The sequence below is a fragment of the Lutra lutra genome, chromosome 16, assembly GCF_902655055.1.
Source record: "Lutra lutra chromosome 16, mLutLut1.2, whole genome shotgun sequence".
Taxonomy (NCBI): domain Eukaryota; kingdom Metazoa; phylum Chordata; class Mammalia; order Carnivora; family Mustelidae; genus Lutra; species Lutra lutra.
Window position 1 is genome coordinate 13,350,821 of NC_062293.1, and position 25,251 is coordinate 13,376,071.

At 38.3% G+C, this 25,251-nt stretch overlaps 1 protein-coding gene across 1 annotated transcript in view; it reads right to left on the bottom strand.

Annotated features, from left to right (window-relative positions):
• The window catches only part of HELZ (helicase with zinc finger), a 169,419-nt gene that overhangs the window by 40,999 nt on the left and 103,169 nt on the right, over positions 1-25,251 (bottom strand). The window contains 5 exon segments of the mRNA XM_047706136.1: positions 3,020-3,227; positions 5,025-5,215; positions 5,968-6,019; positions 12,739-12,943; positions 20,544-20,772. Of these exon segments, the coding sequence (XP_047562092.1) occupies positions 3,020-3,227; positions 5,025-5,215; positions 5,968-6,019; positions 12,739-12,943; positions 20,544-20,772 (885 nt within the window).

A 25,251-nucleotide genomic window follows, 5' to 3' on the forward strand; every position in this document is an offset into this window, starting at 1 on the left:
AAGGAAAGAGAAAAAAGGTCAAAAATGATATACCATTTGCCATCACTAGTCAAAAGAAAGTTAAAGTGATTACATTAGATATTAAGCAAAGTAGATCACAGAGCAAAGACTATTACCAGGGATAAAGGAGGTCATTCCAAAATCACAAGAGTTAATTAATCAAGAGCATATAATCCTAAATGTTGATGCTCCTAATAAGAGAACTGCAAAATTAATCAAGCAAGACTTAAAGGAAAAAGAGACAAATGCCAACTGTCCTTGGAGATTTCAATATTCTCCTCTCATACATATTTTTTAAAAAGCAGACAGAGGGCGCCTGGGTGGCTCAGTTGGTTAAGCGACTGCCTTCAGCTCAGGTCATGATCCTGGAGTCCTGGGATCGAGTCCCGCATCAGGCTCCCAGCTCCACGGGGAGTCTGCTTCTCCCTCTGACCTTCTCCTCGCTCATGCTCTCTCTCACTGTCTGTCTCTCCTCTCAAATAAATAAATAAAATGTTTAAAAAAATAAAATAAAATAAAAAGCAGACAGAAAATCAGCAAGAATATAGTAGATCTACACAATTCTATCAATCAACTTGACCTAAGTAACATTTACAGAGCACTCCATTCTTCTCAAGTAAACATGGAACATTTGCAAAGATACACCAAATTATGGGCCATAAAACAAATCTCACTAAATAAGAGTTTGAGTCATACAAAATATGTTTTCTTATCACAATGGAATTAATGTAGAAATCAATAACATAAAAGTTCTTAGATGATCCCTAGTAACTGGAAACAAACTCCCCTTTCTAAATATCCCATGGACCTAATTTCAAGTGAAATCAGAAAGTGTACACAACTGATGAAAATAGATCAGAATTTGTGGGATACACTACTAAGGAGGAAAACTATAACACTAAATACCTATATTAATTTAAGCTTTCACTCTAACAAAGTATGTGCAAGAGTCTTATACCAAAAACTTGAAGAAAAAAAAAAAAAAAGGCTCAATACTGTTAAGATGTCAATCCTCCCTAAACTGATCTACAGGTCAACACAGTCCCAAATCAAAATCCCAGGAGGGTTATTTGTAGAAACTGAGAAGCTGATTCTAAAATGTATGTGGAAATGCAAAGCGGCTGGAAGAGAGTTTTGGAAAGGGACACAGCTAGAAAACTCATAGTACCTGCTGTCAAGGCTTTCATAAAGCTACAGGAATCAAGACAGCACATCTGGCATACACATAAACACGCATATCAACACAACAGAACAGAGACTTAATATATGTGGTCAAATGATTTTCAACAAAGCCACCGCGTTTAGCGGAGGAAGGACAGTGTTTTCAACAAATGGTGCTGTATATACATATATACACACACTTACAGAAACAAAAGCCAAAACAAAAGCCTCAATTCTTACCTCACACCATATAAAACTTAACTCAAAATGGACCTAAGTGAGAGCAGAGCTAAAACTATGAAACTTTTAGGGAAAACAAAACAAAACAAAACAGAGATCAAAGAAATTTAGACACCACACCAAAAACATGACTCGAAGAAGAAAAAAAAATGGATCAACTGAATTTTATCAGTTATACTTATACTCTTGGAAAGATACTGCTAATGAAAAGGCAAGCCATATCCTGGGAGAAAGTATTTTCAAAACATGTACCTAATTAAAGATTTGTGTCCAGAAGGTATAAAGAACTCTTACAACTTTATAAAACAAACTAATAAAAAAGGTGAGCAAAAATACGAATGAGAGATCTACTTCATGAGACACTTCATGAGAGAGGGCAAATAAGCCCAATGAAAAGATATTCAACATTATTAGTCATTAGGAACATGCAAACTAATACTATGATCAGATACTATCAGATACCCACTAGCAAGGGTAAAATTAAAAAGACTGACACCACCAAGTGCTGATGAGAATGTGGAACAGCTAGAAATCTCATACATTACTAGCTGAGATGAAAAATGGACTAGCCGCTTTGGAAAACAGCATGGCAGTGTCTTATAAAGTTACAATACATATTAGCAATCTTATTCCTGGGTATACACCCAAGAGAAATGAAAACCATATGTGCACACATGTGTTCATAGCAGCTTTATCCATAAGAGCCAAAAATTAGAAATAACTAATTGCCCATCAGCGGATGGGTAGATAAAAGCACTGTGGTGCATCCACATAACAGAATACTAACCAACCGTGAAAGGAACAAACTACTGACACAGACAACATGAATGAATCTCAAAAGCATTAAGTGAATGAAGCTGGACACACAAAACTATATGCTCTATGATTCCATTTACATGACATACTAAAGACAAAACTACAATTAGTGGCTGTCCAGGGCTGGGGCTTGGAGAAGGAGGCAGACAACAAAGGGATATGAGGGAACATTCTGTTACGTAAATATCCTGTATCTTGATGCTGGTGGTGGTGAACAACTCTCTCTACTTGTCAAAACACATCAACTGTACATTTTAAAACTGGATTTTACTGTATATAAATTATACCTCAATCAACCTGACTTTAAAAAACAGACTGGGTAATTTTTCCTTATTTATAATTCAAATAGACATGGGACTGTGCTTTACATAAGGACTACTTTAAATCAAGAGTAGCATTCGTGTCTAGTACAGCACAAAAGTAATGGAGTCAATAAAAATGTTTAACAGGAGAGGACTTTCCATCTCAATTGTGAGTAACTATCATTTAAAACACTCGAGATACTGGGCACCTGGGTGGCTCAGTCCAGCTGAGCAACTGACTCTTGGTTTCGGCCCAGGTCACCGTCTCAGGGTCGTGAGAGCGAGCCCTGTGTTGGGCTCCATGCTCATCAGGAAGTCTGCTTGAGATTCTTTCCCTCTCTCTCTGACCCTCCCCATGCTTTTTCTAAATAAATAAATAAATAAATAAATAAATAAATAATTTTTTTTTTTTTTTAATTATACTGTTAAAAGAACTTTGTACGTTGATACAAGCAGACATATGATCAATTTGGGACCATGAGAAGAGCGAAGCAGCTCACCATTTCGACTTGGCTCATGTTGCTCCTTCTCCTGATGCTGGTTTTGCGGCTGCCCTATGCTGACAGGTGGATGGTGCCCAAGGCCATACGGTATGGGAGACCCCCGTCCGTGTGTCTGTAAGAGGTTCATATTGTAGGCCATCGCTGCCTGGTGTGTAAGGATCCGAGGATCGACTGCAAATCTGCCCTGGTACCCTGTCCATGGTACCTAGGTTATTACAAGAAATACAATAACCACATTAAGTACATTCTGAAAGGCAAGCTGCCACAGTGCTGGTGATTAGGGAAAAGCAAACACACACACACACACACACAGATGTCAATTTTATCAAAATGAAGAACTACAAAGTCAATGCTAATTGTAGCAATTGGCAGAATTACTACCACATCTTAACTGGTCAAAAACTGGCTTCTTAAAAAAAAAAAAAAAAAAAAAATTGGCTCCCTGATTCTTTAGGGTGTAGGGAAAATGGATCATCTTTCACATTTGGAAGAAACTGAAGGCTTAAAATTGATAATTATTCCTTGACACGTTAAATCATTTTATTATCCTGAATCATTTCTCCTCAGTATGAATGTATACATGCCATAGATTACCAAGAAAATCACCTTTTAAATTATAACCACATAGTTACATAGTTTAATAGACTAAATGAAAGAACAAGGGAAAACTTCAGAACGAATTTAGAATTTAGTCTAAAGTGTCTTGACACAAAATACAGAATACACATAATACATAACATACATATTCCACTTTACAGGAATAACCCAATCATTTCATGTTCATTTGTTGTAGGCAAAATTCCAACAGTCTGTTAGTTTAATTAATGCTTTTGATTAATTCCTCTTCCCTTAAACCACAGAAATAGAACATTTCTTTAGGTGTATCTAAACATATAATCTCTGCACGCTAATGCAAAAGGAGAAACAATGACATCTAAGCTACTGCCCCATCTTACAGTAGTATAACTGTTACATGCAGACTCTTAAAAAAATCTTCTATAATAAAAGCCTCCTGACCTAGTAAAATGAAATATAAATCCTAAGGGACTTACTATTTAAAGCAAATGATATAATGTTGCCAGGCTGTCTGGGAAGAAATAAGTCAGCTAAAATTGAAGGTCTATGGGGAGTGGGCATGAATTACGTATTTCTTACTGACAGTTACTCCCACTGGCTGCTGTAATTGTAAACTATTGTGATCAATATGGCTGAGAAAGGTTTACATCATGGCATGGCATTTTTCCATTTTAGTGGGGAGGGAGTGCCAAAAATCTTTGGCAATAGTCACCTCTGCCTGAAATTACAACAATTGCCTTAAACGAAAGATATGTTTTCTAGGCTAAAATTCCTGAACTTAGAAATGTTATTATATTAGCAAACTAACAAAATTACCAAAATATTAAAGAATCTTAAAGGAATAAAAATGGGTTTCCATTATCCATTCATAAGCTGGAAGCCCTCTACATACCTGTTGTCTTAGAAAGGATTTAATAATGGTTTTAAGTACCAATAAGATTTCATAAGGAGGGAAATTTCTCAGATAAATTCAGATCCAGAGAGCTAGACTAACCCAAGCTTCTTTGCCTCCTCCGAAAAACTATTATTTCTTAGGAAGGATTAGTGAATTATGTAAGAATAAAAAAGTAAAAGATAAAATAAAGCATCACTGTATAAAACAAGAGACCAATTTACTAGCTCTGTTAACTTCCAGCTCAATTTTCCTAGTAAAAATATTTTAAAAGAATACAAAGGCTTTTCAATCAAAATAGCCAATTAACAGATTTCTTCATAGCCACCGGCAATCTAGTAACAAACTATAAGCAACAATTCATATTTCTTTGGTCATTTCAAACTCTGATGGTTAAAGAATGAGCTGCTTTAAAAGCCTACAGGTACTGAAAAAACTTTTTTAAAAAAGGTAGAACACGATTCGGGATAGTCACTAATTTAGTGAAGCCTATTTTATTTTATTCAATAGAAAGTATCTCAAACGTCCACTTACAGGTAAAGGCACCGACATAACTACATTCCCTCCATAGACAGCAGGTACGTAAAGAATACTTGTCCCAGTGTGAGGATCTATTCTTTGAACAGGGCTTGGAGATTTCCCCAAATTTGGGTGAGGTCCAAGAGGGGGTGGAGGAGTATATGCTCTAATAGGATTGCCAATAAGTACAGAAGGATTGGGCTGAACTGAAATATAAACAGAGAGAGAATGCACTCAGTAGTTGTACACATTTCTCTAGACAAGAATAATTTAAATCACCAATGGCAAAATACATTTCCCAGGTTTGCCATAAGATATCTGATAATCGAGGAAATACCAACATGGAAAAATAAAGCATATTAAAAAAATTACCATTTTACAAGGTTCCCTAAAATGAGCTTGAGATATACAAAGTATTCCTTTTGTAAACTAGTATAATTGTAAATGTCTTCCAAGAAGCTAGAGGTATGTCTTTCAAGAAAACCATACACGCTCAGGGAAACATTCTTCTAAGACTAGAAAAATATATGCAACCCTTCACAACAAGTTTTGGCTTACAACTGTAATATAGCCACAAACAAAATGAAGGTTAAGCAATTATTATTTTAAAAGCATACTTCCATAACATTTTAAATTGTTTAAATAAACTCCATCTTGAAATTTCAATGACCCAACATTTGGAGAATATAAATATGTTCCAGAAACTTTTGTTGCATAGGCTTAAATGTTTTTCCTCAAACTTCTAGGTACAAATCACATGTTTTCAGGAACGGCATAACAAAGAATTTACATTGTGTTGAATTTATTGTGTGGAATAAAAGAGTTCAGTGAGTTCCAAAGTATATGTGTGTGTGTGTTTGTGTGTGTGTGTATGTGTGTGTCCCTCTCCCCATCCTATTCTTTCTAGTGATGAAGTTTGGGGGTAAGCAAGTTATCACAGGGCTAATTTTCCACTTACCAATTCCATCGTTCTGGAAATGATCATTCTGGGTATGATGGAGACTTTTCCCCTTTACAGAAAAAAAAACCAGAATTATAATAATTATAATAATTTAAACACATTTAATATTAAGAGAACAGTAACCACTTTCCTAATCCTATGCAAATTAAATATATACAGCAGCAGTTAAAACTCAAAGATTGCGAGTCTGTAATTAATAACCACTAGACTGCTTTGAGCCAACTTTCTTTTAAACTATTAAGTCATGGGGGTGCCTGCATGGTTTAGTCAGTTAAGTGTCTGCTTTTGGCTCAGGTCATGACCTCAGGATCCTGGGATCGACCTCCATGAAGGCTTCCTACTCAGTGGGGAGTCTGCTTCTCCACCTCCCTCTGCCCCCCTTCCCACTTATACTCTCTCAAATAAATAAATAAAATATTTTTTTTTAATAAATAAAATATTTTTAAAAGTGAATAAATAAATATTAAGTCATGGTGCTAGGCCTCTAATTTTCTCAGCTTTCAAATTAAGGGTATCTAAAATTCTTTGTTTAAGTGAATAATAATGAATAAATAAATAATGTTTATTTTTTAAATAAAAAGAAATAAGCAATCAATGTGACTGAAACTAAATTCTACTCCTTTACAGCTTCTCTACAAATTTTCTATTAATTAAATGATGAAATGAAAAGTTGCTATTAATGACGCCTAGGTGGCTCCGTAGTTGGGTGTCTGCCTTTAGCTCAGGTCACGTTCCCAGTGTCCTGGGATCAAGCCCCGCGTTGGGCTCCCTGCTGTGCAGGAAGCCTGCTTCTCCCTCTCCCACTCCCCCTGCCTGTGTTTCCTCTCCCGCTGTGTCTCTCTTGGTCAAATAAATAAATAAACAATCTTTTTAAAAAAGAAAAGTTGCTTTTCAAGGGAAAAAAATCAGTCTTCAATTCCTGAGGATGAAAACCTTTAAAACAACCATGTGAACATAAACATGGGTTTGGGACTTAAGGTATTTAGAGCAGGATTCATGGCAACTTCAAGTGCAAAATTTACTGAAGGAACAGGAAAAGACACTGGCACAATTTGCTTAAGAGAGCGTACAAATGTTCTAGAAAGCAATTTGCCAACATTACCAGAAGCATCAAAAATGTACACACGCTTTAACCCAATAATTGCACTTTCAGGAATTTATCCAAATGAAATAATACTGGATTTGGGCACAGATGTTCACCACAGCATTGTTTATATGTGTGTTAAATGTTAACAACCTAAATGTCCAGCATCCGAAGATTTATTAAATAAGCAATGCTAGACTCATGTACCATTAAATGGGATGACTTTAGGGCAGAAACAGTATTTGAAGAGACAATGGTTCTGAATTTCTGGATTTAAAAAATTTTCTCATTCTATTGGCTACATGTAACACACAAAGCCATGATACAACACAAGTAGCATGTTATACAACTTACCCTTAGACAGATACAAATCTGTTATCTGTACCTAACATCTGGGGGGTGGATAACATCTACAACAGGAAAAGAAATTTCTTCCTGACCAAAGCAAAAAGTACAGTGACACTTCATTTATCTCCCAATCTGTCGGCAGTGTTAATTATTCAGGTCAGCACTAAACATTAAAGGCATGTGGTCAGGTAAGCTCGTTATGAGGGGACAAGGGCAACGAAGCTCCAACTCTTAGAGAGTCAGAAAGAAACACTCAAAAAAGAATCACAGTCAGTCCATTAAGAATCACAGTTGGTCCATTAATCCGGAGAATGTTCCCAGTGATCGGCACTAGCTAGAAAAAACAAACTTCTGAGGAATAAAGGAGCAGTAAGAAAAGCAGGGCAGAAGAAAGAAGAAACCACGAAAAGGTGAGCATGGCAGGCAGCAGAGTCGGCAGGGGTAAGTGAGAAGATCAGAAGCAGAAGCAATCAGAAGTGACATCAAGAGCAGTTGGGGCACATACACGGACAGAAGAAAGGAGATAAGACTGTTCCAAAAGGGTAGTACACCATTTAGATTTCTTAGCCTCTAATGAACCATCAAGCAGGGGTGACTGTGCAGCATGCAGAGAAAACAGTGATGCAGTCAGAGTGTGGTACGAGCAGCACCCCAGAGACATCCACACCCTGATCCCTGGAATCCATGACTGTGCCATGTTATGCGGCAGATATAATTAAGTGCTGTATTTGAAATAAGGAGATTTTCCTAGATTATCTGGGTGGACCCACTCTAATCACATGAGCCCTAAAAGCAGAAAAGTTTCCCCAGCTGGAATCAGACAGATGTGGCAAAAAGAGGAAGTCAGAGATTCCAAGGCAAAGAAGGATTTAATACATCGTTGGTGACTCTGAGACAAGGGCCAAATCCAAGAATGGGAGAGAAGGCTCCAGAAGCTCAGAATGCTCCAGAGGCAAGGAAATAAGGACGTTGGTCCTGCAACCACAAGAAACTAGATTCTTCATGAACTCTGAAGCAGAATCTTCCCAGAGCCTCCAGTTAAGGGGCCAGTCAGCCCACATCTTGCTTGATCCTGGCCTTTCGAGACCCAACATCAAGAAACCAACCAAGGGGGTGCCTGGGTGGCTCAGTGGGTTAAGCTGCTGCCTTCGGCTCAGGTCATGATCCCAGGGTCCTGGGATCGAGCCCCACATCGGGCTCTCTGCTCGGCAGGGAGCCTGCTTCCCTCTCACTCTCTCTCCCTGCCTCTTCGCCTACTTGTGATCTCTCTCTATCAAATAAATAAGTAAAATCTTTTAAAAAAAAAAAAGAAACCAACCAAGGCAGCATGGACATGTGGCCCAAAGAAATGTGAGATAAAACATTTGTGTTGTTTTAAGTCACTAAGTTTGTGCTAATTTGTTGCAGCCACAAGAGGAAACCAACACAAAGAATAACCACAGTCTAAGTTAATCCTGCACTGTGAAGCTGGAAGCAGGCCAGACAATATGCATCAGCACTCAGGGTTGGAGGATAAGCTACCTTAAAAAGCAACTTAGGCCTATCATGGATAAAGATATGCACCTCTACAAGTATAATTCAGCACTCTGTACGGTTCAGTGCAGGAGAAACTTTCCTCGGACTCTTTGACTCAGCACGCAGCTGTAGGGCAGTAAGTATACCTGGTCCATAGAAGAATCACATGGTGTTTGGTAGCTTATAAACAAATATTAACGTAGCAGGAGGGTTAGCACTAACTATGTATGAAAGTCATTCCACAGTGATAATTCCAATAATAAAGTCTGTGTACCTTTAGTAGAATGTCAGGATTTTTATAAGCAAATACAGCTCGTGTCAACATAGTTCATACGGACTTTTTACTCCACCATTGTTAAGTCAAATGTTTCTTTTTTTACACATCGTTTTCCATGTATGCATTCAACGAATGTTAATGAGGGCCACCACACGTCCACCCCTGGCTGGGCACTGAGGCTACTGACGTACACAGAATGACATGTTTTCTGATGTCTGGACAGTGAGCAGCTAGGGACGGATGATGAAAACAACTCCCAACTAGAATCTATAAAATAATGCTACGGTCTTTTCAGAGAATCCGTTTCTGAGTGTTATCTATGCTCCGACTGGTTTTCAGAGCGTGTGCAAACGAATCTATTTTAGCAAATTTTAGCAAAGCTTCCAAATGCTGCTCCCAGCAAATGCCCTCAGAGTAAGTGGGATGAAAACAGGCAAATTGCTTTTCTCTGTGCTCATTCTGCAGACTCCTGGCAATAAATGATGCCTGCAGAGAGGAAGGCAAGAAAGGGCGAGCTCAGACGAGCGGCTCCTGGAGCCCAAACATTCTGGACCTTTGCTAAATAACACTGCCACAGAACAGACCTCTTAGCATAAAGTTATGTGACTGCTAAACAGCTCGGACCATGTTTTGTCGCCAAACACAACCCAGAGCAAGCACGTCCGGACAACTTTCAACTATCGGCCAGGCTTCTGACGACTGCATCTCCAGGAAATCCGACTGGGACTTAAATCGTAGTCTAACACCAACAATACTAATTTTTAATATTTCTTATGCACAGAACTGTGTTAAAAGCTATACATTAAGGAAAACTTAAGAGGAAATGGTATGGTTTAGTATCACATTTTCACAAATAGCACCCTTTTCTAACAATGAAGTATATCTCCATTCATCAAAAGACTCTAGCACATGAAATAAAATATCTGGAATCTGTTTCAAAATTTTCCAGTGTAGATCTGGTGGGGGGATGAGATAAGTTTAAGTTGGTAATTAGCAAACCTAGATGACAGAGGGCCACCCGGGTGCCTCAGCAGGTTGAGCATCTGACTCTTGGTTTTGGCTCAGGTCATAACCTCAGGGTCCTGGGCCTGAGCCCCGAGTTGGGCTCCGTGCTTAGCGGGGAGTCTGCTTGTCCCTCTGCTCCTCCCCCCATTAATGGTCACACTCATGTGCACTTACTCTCTCAAATAATAAAATCTTAAAAAAAAAACCCTAAAGGAGAGAGAATTCATTATACTATTCTACTTACGATTATGTTTGAAACTTCCTACAACAGAAAGTGAAATAAAACAGGACTCTAGTACAAATGCAAACCTCAAAACAATTTAATGGAAGTAAAATAAAATCCTGGGGAGAGAAGGAGATAAAGTAACAAAAACAACCTCTTGCTCACTACACCTCAGTTATTTAACATTACTGATTATTCTCAGACATGCTATAAATAATCAATATTTTTAAATAGCCAGGTGTATAAATAATTTGATGAACCACTGTGTTAGTGACAGAAACAACAGACAGTATCTGTGGCATCATTGAAGAGTATTTTCTAAAAAGTAAAAAAAAATCAAATCAGGGCGATGGCTGCTTTGACCTTTAATTACACAATCCTCTTATTAAAAGAGAAAAGCCACAAAAAGTGGCGGGGGGGGGGGGGAACCACACTACACTTTCCTGGATGCATCATAAGCATTACTCACTTATCAAATATTTACTGAGCAGCCACTATATGCAACGTGTGGGGCAAGGCATTAGGGGCCATAAAAAGTATACAGAACTGGATTCCTGCCTTCAGGAAGTTTATGGTTTTGGAAAAGCAAGTGGATTGAACATATTATATTTAGTTCACCTTTACAAGGAAAACAGAGCAAACTGCAGGATCTTGCTTGCAATCAGCCCACGTCTGTACCCTGGCTTGAATCTGGCTGACCTATCGTAGGTAAACTGATGCTTCCATTCCCAAGTCCGTAAGAAGAGTTTACTCTATTGTAGTTAAGGATGTGCAAAGGATATAATTATTTTACAATATTTTAATTTAAAAAAAAAAAAAACAGTAAAATATAAAAATTTCTACCTGGATTCCCCACTCCCCATACACCCTAAACTCCTCGCTGGTCCCTGCAGAGCCCGCTCTCTCACACCTCTGACCTTTTGTATAAGCTCTTTCTTAAGCTTCATTCATTCATCTAAAAAAAATACTTTGAAGCACCTGTGATGAGCCAAGTGTTGTTCTAGGCACAGAGGCAAGCGCAGTAAGTAATGCAGGCAAAGATCTCTGCCCTGATGGAGCTTTTATATCCTAGTTTCTGAAATGTCTCCTCAGTCTAGCACTATCCCCCTCTATTCAGTGGACTGCTGAATAAGAACTCTGTGGTGGAAACTGCCTTGAATCCACCTGCCTCCTCTGACCATCACCCTCCAACATCTGCCGCGAAGGACTCAGGGGGCCTCATGTGCTCCCCTATGCTTCTCTAACACCTACCCCAGCAGCTGGCACAGAGAAGCAACTTAACTATCTGATAAATAAGTTGATTATTAATTAATATTTTAAAGGTTTAGAAATCTAGAAGATTCATTTATACAAGATGTTTAATCCCCTAGAAATCCCAAATCTGTAAAACATGACTGCACATTCGGACCATTTTTATTTAATAACATACAATGGTATATTAACACAGAAGTAGTTCTCTTCTCAGCTTAATACCTATTTAGCTCAAAGATTTTCAAGATATTAAACCATTAATTATCGTTCACACATCAGGTTTTACATTTTTAAAATGAAGCCCCAAACTGACACGTTCTTTTACTTCATTCCTGTCAGTAAATTTCATACCACACTGATGACTACAAACACACCAAAAAAACCAGAGCAGATACTAAACATGCCATTTTCATAACTTTCTTTTCTAGATGGTAAATGCAAGCCTATTTTTTTCAGGCACTGTAGCAAACACAGCAGCTGTCCCTGCCCAAAATAACTGGTTCAAAAGTAGACATGGCCCTGAGTGACCCACCTCAACTCCTGATTGGACTACTTCCTACACAACAAATATAGGTCAAGTCAATTAATCTTCAAGAAGTCAACCAAATTTTCTCACTGGGTCAAATATTACTTGAAATGAATTGATCAACACAGGTTAGAACTGTTTTTGACAAACACTATTATGTAATATTATTTCTTGTAATAATACGCTCTGAGGGCTCCTTTTAATGAGTGTTAACAGTCTTTTAAACTGCTTTGTTGTATTCACATCATGCTAAATAAACACCTATCAGCAGAGAGGACGGGAAGGTATTATACAAAGGACACAAAAGCAATCAGGTACTTGGAAACTTTTTTGAGGATGATTATGACATTGAGCATGGCTACACACCACACTGTATTCTCACGTGCGTATCCAAACTAGACAAGCTCCTTGAAGAGACTGCTTGCCACCCAATGTAACCTTCGTTTCCAATACTTGAAGAAACTGCAGCCCAGTGAACCTTGGGCCGTTCTGTGCTGTTCTCTCCCTCTACCCTCTTCGACTCCGATAGCAGGCTTTACCTTGGGGGGTGACTGCTGCAGTTTGTTGGTATTTCCTGAATGCTGCAGTCGTAGAGCCCGGGGGATAAATTCAGGCGCCAGTGGATTCAACACATACGTCTTCTTGAGTTCTAAAGCCTCTAGCTGAGCTTTGATCTGTTCAAAAGTGATTCCGTGTAGGCTATTATTTTCATGACACAGGGCAATAAACCGTTCCCAAAATTTCCTACAGAAAAGATTTAGAAGATCAGTTTAAAATTTCAGTGGATAAAATCACAGAAACGAACATAAGCAACTAAAGATAGTTTCAAATTCCCTCTTCCCACCCCAAATCCTCAGATCAACATTCACCTGACGATGATTCAGGTGTAATCTTTCTACCAGATCACAAGGCTCCAGAAATTCGATTCTGAAACTACAGTCAAGTCAAATATTGTGGAAAATACAAATTATGCTCTCAATTAATTTTGCCTGACCAATGCAAGTAATGTGGTCAATGCTCAATTATCCACACTAATCTAAAATGACAGTTTTGATATCTACATAATAAGTAAGGATTTCAAAACTGAGGCTACCTCATTTTACAGATGATTTGTACTTACGACATACTCACATATACGTTATAGACACACACAAATATAGACACATATATAAATCAGACTAATTCGAATTATGGGGCCAAAGGAACCTGGTGCTAGATGACTAAGAAAAGCCAACTCATGACATGACATAAATCTGAACCACAAAGTAGATAATCCTCATGGAAGATACTTAAGAAATAACTAGCTATTCCTATATTTTTCTCTTACTTAAACAGATGCCTTGTCACAAGCAGAACATAGAACATTAATTGACTAAGAGAGTTAAAGTAATTATGAAAAATGCAGGAAGATGGATGTGAATTTTAATGTTGATTATTCATTTCCTAATCAAATTGATAAATAGTAAAGGGAAAAAAAATTCAAAACCTTGTTACTGTTGGATAGCTGTTTTCCTACAGGTTTGGAAACTGATCTCTAAATATCAAAAAAATTAAATACATATTACAAAAGAAAAATTTTTAAAAATTTTAAATGACTATTATAAATATGCATACCTATCTTTAACATGAGGTTCAAATAATGTTTTATTACACTATAAAAGATATATGATATGGTTTCTTCTCAAGTTGGTATCCTTGTGTCCAAGTGGACAAGAAGTAATCAAGATGGCTTCAAGAAGCATAAATGAAAAGGTTTATATTATAAAAGTTAGTATATGAGTGGGAATTGGGTTATTCATATATTCATAAAACTTTGCAGGGTTTAATTTTGAACTATGTTTCTCTTACATAGTCTTTTATACTTTTTTAAAGATGAGTTTAAGAAATGGATCCAGAAGAAATTTGAGGTCTATATGTCAACAACAAGTATTACAAAATGTTAAATAGGCATTTCTGACAATAAGACATAAAGGCTAACAAGATAGTCATTCAGCTACAGGAAGTATGTGTTGCTAAGAAATGCACACTAGTAACCTCTATTTTTATTAAGAACCCTTCTGGGGGTGCCTGGGTGGCTGAGCTGGTTAAGCTGAATCTTGGTTTCAGCTCAGGTCAAGATCTCAGGGTCATGATCTTGGGATCATGAGATGGAGCCCCACGACAAGCTCCAGGCTCAGTGCAGAGACTGCTTGCCCCCTCCCTCCCATTCTGCTCCTCCCTGCTCTCTCTCTCTCCCTCCCCAATACATACATACATACATACATACATACATACATACATACATACATAAATGTATGTGACCTTAGGGGGAAAAAAGAACCCTTCTGAAGGAATCAAGGCTTTTTTCTCACAGTCTGATAAGCTAAAGAAGAACTATCTTTTTATTTTTTATTTATTTATTTGAAAGAGATAGAGTGTGTGAAAGAGAGCACAAGCAGGGGGAGCTGCATAAGGAGAGGGGGAAGCAGGGCTCAATTCCAGGACCCTGAAATCATGACCTAAGCCAAAGGCAGATACTTAACCAACTGAGCCACCTAGGTACCCTGGATTACCTTTAATATAGCACTCAGGAGCTAAAATCCATAAACTTTTCTGCCCTTTTGATTTAAATAAAGCCACAATATTCAACTGTGTGAATATTTATCAACATGATTCTACATGCTACATTCAGAAGAAGTTTCTTTGGTCTAATTGATAAAGTATCAATTTCATAAAATGGCATTTCATATTTGGGTTGAAATTTAAGACAGAGCAATTTTTACTCTAAGTTTTTAATACCAATTTTTTATAATGGATTTTCATTTCCAGCATAGAAGTTGTTCTATGTTCAAGCTCCTTTTAAAATTCCATACCCTGCTCCTATACCGGCCTCACTGACCTCAGCTGCACTTGAACAAGAGCTGAAGTTACACGGAGTTAATTAAGCAGAACCTTCAAACAACCCCACAGTTCAAGAGAAGCTAGTAGCTCAGTGACAGTCTTTGTCTACAAGATGTCAGGGATCTCAAAGACACAGGCTTAGAGCTAATGGACACCATTTCAGAACAATAAACACAGTAAGTTAATCAAGTTAAACAAGTTCCGAAAGTAACCTGAAATCTCTATTTTAAATCTCACTTATCCTTTGAATGACCCACTGGTATGGGGAATCGGTCAAGCACATGGATTCCAGAACTCCGCTCTGGGGTTTTGGTCATGGCTCTGTCATTCAGCTGTGTAACTTCAGGCAATTCAATAACTTAATCTCTCTCTGTAGCTCAATTTCCACATGTGTAAAATAAGGCACCAACAGTATTATTATTACACTTTCTCACTTTTAAATTTTCAGAGAAATGTATTTTTACCTTCAAAAAAAATTTTTTTAAAGATTTTATTTATCTATTTGACAGACAGAGATCACAAGTAGGCAGAGAGGCAGGCAGAGACAGAGTGTGAGGAAAGCAGGCTCCCCCCACCCCACGTTGAGCAGAGAGCCCGATGTGGGTCTTGATCCCAGAACCCTGGGATCATGACCTGAGCTAAAGGCAAAGGCTTTAACCCACTGAGCCACCCAGGCGCCCTTCCTTCAAAAATTCTTAAAGTTGAAAATTTTCCTCTTCTTGGGGCTCCTGGGTCATCGGGCATCTGCCTTCGGCTCAGGTGGTGATCCCAGGGTCCTGGGATCCAGCAAGCCCCACCTCGGGCTCCCTTCTTGCCCAGCAGGAAGCCTCTTCCTCCCTCTCCCACTTCCCTTGCTTGTGTTCCCTCTCTCCCTCTCTTTCTCTGTCAGATAAATAAAAAAAAAAATCTTTAAAAATTTATTTTTTTTCTTTTCCCTCTTCATGTAGGCTCATAGCCCTTGAACTCCACAATACTTTATTAAATACTATGTATGGCATTATGAGGCAATTCTGAACACACAGATCACTTAAGAACTTCAACTACATTCAGAATGAGAAGACTTCACCACTATGGTTATTTATAGGGTGCACTAATTCTGAGGCCATCCCTAAAATTTTCACATATTATTATGACAACTATTTGAACTAAAGAACCCAAGTATGTTTCTACATTGTAATATAATTACAAGTATTTCAAAGAAGGTAACCTTAATTTTAATTACCACATGAACAAAGTTTGGTTTTGTTTTTATGCTAACCTTGCTTCTAAGATCACCGATAAAACAGTGAAAAATCACCGGGCATCCTAAGTTATAGAGAGTGCAAATGTATACATACACATATATATACATCTGAAATACGATTTTATCTCACTCAGTAAATGGAATTTGCTAATGAAGAAATCCAGTTCACAGGAAGACCTCCTCCAAACACACTGGTTTGGAGAAATGTTTGACTCCTCCTGACCCTCCCCACTCGCTGTAGATTTATACAAGCATTTTCTTCGGTTCCTGGGAAAGGCAGGGTAAGCCAGAGAGAAGAGTTTGGGTTTTGAAGTCGGTGTGACATCTGTTTGAGTGAACCATTTAATAGGTAAATGACCTTGGGCGGTAATTTAAACTCTTTGAATCACGCAGCCCATTTAAAATGCAAATAAAATTCACACATTGCAGGGTTGTTGGGATGACTGAATAAGGCTAAGTGTGCAGAGCACTTAACCAAGCACCTGGCAAGAGAAAGCTGTCAGTAAACAGCAGCTACTATTCGTTGACTTGGTGAGCTGGGGAAGAGGAAGGTCACTACATTCACTTTAGGTTAATAGATAAATTCTATTTAAAAATACAACAAAAAAGGGGTGCCTGGGTGGCTCAGTCGGTTAAGCGGCTGCCTTCAGCTCGGGTCATGATCCCAGAGTTCTGGGATCAAGTCCCACATCCGGCTCCCTGCTCAGCAGAGAGCCTGCTTCTCCCTCTCCCTCTGCCTGCCACTCTGCTTGCTTGTGCTATCTCTCTGTCAAATAAATAAATAAAATCTTAAAGAAAAAAATACAACAAAAAGATTATGTAATGGTTGCCTTCTAAAGATTTTTTATTTATTTATTTGACAGACAGAGATCACAAGTAGATAGAAGGCAGGCAGGCAGAGAGAGAAGGCGGGGCGGGGGCAGGGGCAGGCTCCCCCCTGAGCAGACAGCCCGATGCAGGACTTGAGCACCCTGGGATCATGACCTGAGCCGAAGGCAGAAGCTTAACCCACTGAGCCACCCAGGCCCCCTAACGGTTGCCATCTACACTGGTATACTATATTACCATAATTATTCCTTGAAAATTTAATCAATATTTGGAAATATATTAGTTTTTCACAAATACTGAATGGGACACAGGGGCCGTGGCTGATTAACTCAAACTACAAAGAATTCATTCCTCTGTTACTACAGTGCCTAAGAATCACACATGTAGGGACACCTGGGTGGCTCAGTCAGTTGGGCCTTCGGCACAGGTCATGACCCCAGAGTCCTAGGATCAAGCCCCGCAAATCCGCATTGGGCAGCCTGCTCAGTGGGGGATCGGCTTCTCTCTCTGCCCCTCACCCCGCTCTCGTGCTCTCCTTCACTCTTTCTCTCAAATAAATAAAAATCTTAAAAAAAAAAAAATAATAAAGGCCATATACAACAAGTCCACAGCTGACATCATACTTAATGGTGAAAAGCTGAAAGCTTTGGGAAAAAAAAAATCATGTATGACCCCCAAGTTTACTGGTATTATGAGATTAAATTAATTTCTAATGAAATTTAAAAGATTAAAGCACAAATGCCCATACACTTCAACTATCAGCTCTTGGATTAAAGCCGTGATTAAACTGACCAAATAACACAGATAACCAGCATTCCAAATTAGCTATACGTCACGTGGTTTTTTTCTCCCTACGTAATACAGTTAACCTCTTACACTCCGCTGTATAGTAAGAAATAAGCAACCAATAGGCCTGGCTACAAGTTAAAAATTAGCCCTAGATAATTCTGACAGCATGGCCTCAGAATTATTCACCTAACTGCTCTGAGAAAATAACAATTTATGTCAGAGAAGGGGTGAAAAATGCTGATCTCATGGAATTCAGAGAATAATACAACTCTACAAAAGGGATAATCATTTTTGAAAAAATAATATTCACATTGACAAATGTTTGACATTATTTATAAAAGAAGTCTAAAACAAATCTGGCTCAAGGCTATTGTTATATCTACTTATTCCCCCAATAGTTTCTAATTTGGTTTTTTTTTTTTTTTTGCTAGGTTTTTTTTAATAAGTTGTCCTATTTTATATGTGTTTTAATCTATTAAATTCTAACCAAATTCTAATCTATTAAATTCTAAAGTATATGTATTCTCACATTTTTCTAATGATAAACAAAATGGTAAATATCACAGCAATATTCTAACCAAATATGCTTTCAATGTATTATAAAGTAACTAAAGTTACTCCTAAAATTCTTAGGAGAAAAGCTAAATTATTACAACTAGTTTTATTCATTTGTAACTTGGAATTAATACAGTCCCTTCCCCAACTTTTCATCATTAGTGGCTAAAAATGAACAGAAATCTTTTAAGTATGAAATTAAAGATATTTTGGGGGTGCCTGGGTGGCTCAGCTGACTAAGCGTCTGATCATGATGTTGGTGTCCTGAAATCGAACCCTGCATCGGGCTCCCTGCTCAGTGGGGAGACTGCTTTTCCCTCTGCCTCTCTTTCTCTCTCTCTCAAATAAATGATAAAATCTTTAAAAAAAAAAAAAAGAGAGAGAGAGAGATTTTACAACAGGACTGTTTAGCTATGCATAAATAAGTCATGGACCACTCAAGTTTTGTGGATATTTTTAAATTATTTTTTTTAATATTTTATTTATTTATTTGTCAGAGAGAGAGCGCGCATAAGCGGGAAGGAGGGGCAGAGACAGAGGAAGAAGCAGGCTCCCCACTGAGCAGGGAGCCCCATATGGGACTTGATCCCAGTACCCTGAGACCATGACCATGAAGGCAGTCGCTTAACCAACTGAGCCACCCAGGAGTCCTGCAGATTTTTTTTTAAATAAAAGGTTATCTTTTATAACCTAACCATAAATTAAAACTGCTTGATTCCTTTGTTAATGGATTTCCCCTATAAAGTATAGTAACTTCTTCTGGAGTCTTAAACTCTAATACATGCAGATTATTATTAAAGGTCCCAGTTGTTTCCTTTCCCCATAGAATTCTTCTTCCTGCTGAAACAGGAAAACAGACAATAAAATGCTGCCATATCTATATTGCAATAGAAAAGGTGGTTTATGCCACTTCTTAACAGCTCTGTCTACTTTAATTCTAACTATCAAAAAGAAATAATGACCCAAGGCATATTTGGGACTGTCTACATTGCTTTCTACTATCTGAATTCACTTTAACAGGTCCAGAATACTTCTACAACTTTAAGTAATCCCTACTGTATTTCTTTTCCATAAATAATATAGGCTATAAATTTCTGTTCAACTGTTTTTTGTTAATGGTAACATAAGTTTCAACACTATAAAGACCAATTCCTATTACCTGGTGTAAATAAATAAAATAAATAAAGTGTATAAAGAGTAATTTTTTATTTTGATATTTTAACTACACTTTAGTAAAAAATATAGGAATACTAGCAACACTATCCAAACACAAGTAATAACCACTCCTAACCTCCTTAATTTTAAGAACCTTGGATTAACCAAACACCAAGAATCATTTACACTGAGAAGCCCTGAGAGAAAGTAAGTAGAGAAGGAAATTCACCAAAAACAAGCTCACACAATAATGAAGGGGAAAAAAATGAAATAATATCAATATAAAATTCAATCTCCATCAAAGATATACATACACACAAAACCACCTCAGGACCCTTGCACAAGCTGTTCCCTCTTCCTGGAACACTTTTACCCAGATATCAGCATAGCTCACTCCTTCACTTCAAAGCCAGCTTCTCAGTGAGGGACGCTCTGACCACACTCCATAAATCACAAAGCAGCCCACTGCACCCCCATCACTCCTAATTCTCCTTTATGTTCTATTTCTCTTTCACTGAACTTACCACGTACAAGACTACAGTATTCTTATTCTGTTTATTCTCAGTCTTCCTCTTTTCCCCAATAAAACATAAAGCCCACAAAGGCAGAGATTTTTATCCATTTCTGTCACTGATACATTCTTAGTGGCTAGAAAGGCACTTAGAACATAGCAGGCACTCGGGAAATACCTGCTGCGTGATGACTGAATGAAAGAATACATAATTACGAACATAATGAATGAACCCAAAACAATATATTTTTGTGTTCCCACTGGATATCAGGTGACTGAACCCGATTTTAATTAGCCAGAGGTCATATAAATAAGTATATATATATATAGGGATGCAAATTACTGTACATTTCCCCTTTAATATCTTAGTAACACAGAATTACCTGCATCTTCCAATAGAGCACAGAGCAATGGGATCGCCCACCACAGCAACCAGGGATTGTGCTCTTGTGATGGCAGTATTGAGAAGTTTGTAGTTAGAGAGAAAACCATAATCTAAATCCTCCGTGGAATCTTCCAGCAGCTGCTCTTTCTTCTTAATCGGTGTCTGTTTATGTTTACAAGTATGCCTTGTACGCACTGTGCTAAGAAACAAAACTCTGAACTGTTTTCCTATAAAAAAATAAATGAATGAAAGACTTAAGATTACTTTGAACCACTGATATAATAAAAGCATTTCAGTTTTTAAATGTTATTGCTAAGTAACAAGTGTCAGTGAGGATGTGGAAAAACAAACTCCTGTGTCCTGCAGGTGGGAATGGCAAACGGTATGCCAAAGACTCCAGAAATTAGTGTGGCGGCTCCTAAAACAATTAACATAAAACTAAAACACAGAATTAAAATGAAGCATAGAATTAACACAGGATCCAGCAATTCCATTTCTGGGCATTTACCCAAAAGAACTGAAAGCAGGATCTCAAACATATTTATATATCCATGTTCGTAATAGCATTAGTCACGGGGGCAAAAGGTAGAAACAACCCAAGTGTCCATTGACAGATAAGTGGATAAACAAAATATAGTGTATACATACCATGGAATATCATTCAGCCTTAAAAAGGAAGGACATTCTGACATGCTACAGCACGGATGAACCCTGAAGACATTACACTAAATAAAATAAGCCAGTCACAAAAGAACAAATGCCACAGGACCACACTTCTAAAAAGTACCTAGAGTAGTCAAATTCATAGAGAGAAAGCAGAATGGTGGTTGCAAGAGGCTAGGGGGTGGAGGGAAGTGTTACAGGGAGTTATCGTATAACGGGTACAGAGTTTCAGTTTCACAAAATGAAAGGAGTTCTGGAGACAGATGGTGGTGATGGCTGCACAATGAGGTTAATATCCTTAATGCCAATGAACAGTGGCATTTTGTATTTTTGAACTGGAGAGCTACTTTCCGAATGAACACATAAAAATGATTAGAATGATAAATCTTATTAAACTTTTAAAAATATTTCTGGAACCAGACTTAATGATTATCTCATCTAAGGTCCCACTCCATACAAGGCCCCTTCCTTGAAGCAGGGTCATCCAGCCTTCTTGCTAACCAAGGCAAACACAGCTGATTCCATAAGGAAGGCTTACTGAGAATCTAGTTTGCACAACATTTTTGCTTATGGTCTTTCTTATAGTAACAAATCATTCCCTCATTCTGTGACAAATCTATACATTTCTGAATACAGTTTTAATATCAATCTTCAGTCTTCTCTAGCCAAACAACCCAGGTTCTTTCAATCATTTCTGACTCGTCCCATGTGGCAGTTTTTAGATCATGCATTACCTATCCCAGGTCTCCTCTGGGTGCTTCCTACCTTACTGGTAATATTCCTTCTAAATGCATGCCCAGGGGCGCCTGGGTGGCTCAGTGGGTTAAAGCCTCTGCCTTCGGCTCAGGTCATGATCTCAGGGTCCTGGGATCAAGCCCCACATTGGGCTCTCTGCTCGGCAGGGAGCCTGCTTCCCTTCCTCTGTCTCTGCCTGCCTCTCTGCCTAGTTGTGATCTCTCTCTGTCAAATAAATAAATAAAATCCTTTAATAAATAAATAAATAAATGCCCAAAGGTCCACTCTTACCATTACTATTTAACATAATACGGGAAGTCTTGGCCTTAATCAGACCAAAAAAAAAAAAAAAAAAAAAAGAAGGCATCCAAATTGGATAGACAAAGTCAAACTTTCACTATTTGCAGACATGATACTCAATGCAGGAAACCTGAAAGATATCACCAAAAAATTGCTAGAACTAATAAATGAATTCAGCAAAGTCGCAGGATATAAAATCAAAGTGCAGATATCTGTTGCATTTCTATATACCAAAAATGAAGCAGCAGAAAAAGAAATAAAAAATCGATCCCATTTGCAATTGCAGCAAAAACTAAGATATATGGGAATAAACCTAACTAAAGAGGTAAAAGATCTGTACTCTAAAAACTACAGAAATCTTATGAAAAAAATTGAAGAAGCCACAAAGAAATGGAAAAGCATTCCATGCTCATGGACTGGAAGAACAAACATTGTTAAAATGTCTATACTACCCCCCAAATAATCTACATATTTAATACAATCCCTATCAAAATGCTACCAGCATTTTTCACAGACCTAGAACAAATAACCCTAAAATTTGCATGGAACCACGAAAGACCCCAAATAGCCAAAGCAATTCTGAAAAAGAAAAACAAAACTGGAGGCTTCACTATTCTGGATTTCAAGCTGTATCACAAAGCTGTAGTCATTAAGACAGTATGGTCCTGGCACAAAACAGACACACAGATCAATGGAACAAAACAGAAAACCCAGAAATGAACCCAAAACTATATGGTCCACTAATCTTCAACAAGGCAGGACAGAATATCCAATGGAAAAAAGACAGTTTCTTCAACAAACAGACACATGAAAAGATGCTCAACATCATTCATCATCAGGGAAATACAAATCAAAACCGCAATGATGGGCAACCAGGGTAGCTCGGTCGTAAGCGAGAAACCAAACTCTTGGTTTCAGCACAGGTCATGATCTCAGGGTCTTGGAACTGAGCTGCACCCTGGGCTCCATGCTCAGCACAGAGGCTATTCAAGATTCTCTTCCTTTCCCTCTCCTTCCCGCTCTGTCCCTCTTCCCCACTCATGTGTGCACACTCTCTCTCTAAAATAGATAAACAAAATCTTAAAAAAAAAAAAAAATCAAAACCATGTATCTCACACCTGTCAGAATGACTAAAATTAACAACACAAGGAACAACAGGTATTCGCGAGAATGTGGAGAAAGGGGAACCCTCTTGAACATTGGTGGGAATGCAAACTGACACAGCCACTCTGGAGAGCAGTCAGCGGTTCCTCAAAAAAATAAAATTGAATTAACTTACAATCTGCAATTGCACTAGTAGGTATTTACCCAAAGGATACAAAAATACAGATTCCAAGGGGTATATGCACCCCGTGTTTACCGTAGCATTATCAACAACAGCCAAACTAGAGAGAGCCCAAATGCCCATCAACTGATGAATGGATAAAGATGTGGTGTACACACACGGATGTCCACGCATGCACACACGCGTACACACACACACACACACACACACAAACACACACACCAGAACATTACTCAGCCATCCAAAAGAATGAAATCTTGAGGGGCGCCTGGGTGGCTCAGTGGGTTAAGCCGCTGCCTTCGGCTCAGGTCATGATCTCAGGGTCCTGGGATCGAGTCCCGCATCGGGCTCTCTGCTCAGCGGGGAGCCTGCTTTCCTCTCTCTCTCTCTCTCTGCCTGCCTCTCTACCTACTTGTGATCTCTGTCTGTCAAATAAATAAATAAAATCTTTAAAAAAAAAAAATGAATGAAATCTTGCAATTTGCAATGACGTGGATGGAACCAGAATGTATCACGCTAAGGGAAATAAGTCTATCACAGAAAGACAAATGCCATGTGGAATCTAAGAAACAAAACAGGTAAACATATGGGAAGGTGGGGGGAAGGGGAAACAAACCATAAGAGACTCTTAATGACAGAGAACAAACTGAGGGCTGATGGAGGGAGATGGGTGGGGGATGGGCTAGACGGGTGATGGGTATGAAGGAGGGCACTTGTTGTCATAAGCAGTGGGTGTTGCATGTAAGTGATGAATCACTGAATTTGACTCCTGAAACCAGTATTACATTATATGTTAACTAAAATGTAAATAAATAATGAAACAAATGCCCAAAGTCTGAGGGATCCGAACAATACATGGTACAGTGGAACTATTTTGTCCCCATAATCTAAAACTGCATTGCTCTTACTATTGCACATTCCTGAGAAACCTAAAACTGTAATTGTACTGAACTTTTCCAGCACTCATGTGATTATGTTGCTTCATATATTTAAAAGCACAAACTCGGGGTGCCTGGGTGACTCAGTCAGTTAAGCATCTGACCTCAGCTCAGGTCATGATCTCAGGTCCTGGAACTGAGACCCACATTGGTCTCCACACTCATTAGGGAGTCTGCTTGTCCATCTCCCTCCACCCCTGCCCGCCCCTGCTAATAAATAAAATCTTTTAAAAAAAATTATAAAAAAATAAAAGTACAAACTCTATAGCAACTAATTACATGAAGGCAATTTAAATGAGCTGCTGGTAACTATTCATTTAGGAACGTCTATAGGTTAAAAAACAAACTGTGTCTTTAAAAATGCATTTAAACAGGGACGCCTGGGTGGCTCAGTTGGTTAAGCAGCTGCCTTCGGCTCAGGTCATGATTCCAGCGTCCTGGGATTGAGTCCCGCATCGGGCTCCTTGCTTAGCAGGAGCCTGCTTCTCCCTCTGCCTCTGCCTGCCATTCTGTCTGCCTGTGCTTGCTCTCTCTCCCTCTCTCTCTGACAAATAAATAAAATCTTAAAAAAAAAAAAAATGCATTTAAACAGAATATGCTTGATAGGTACAAGTTTTTAAAAACCTTTATGAACAAATTACTCTTCAGATAGAGTATGCTGACGGTAGGTGTTATACACTACTATGATTATAACTACTGCACACAGATGTAGTGTGTAGCATTCACACCATTATGATCACTGAAAAAATCCATTTGTTCCAGGGCGCTGGGTGGCTCAATGGGTT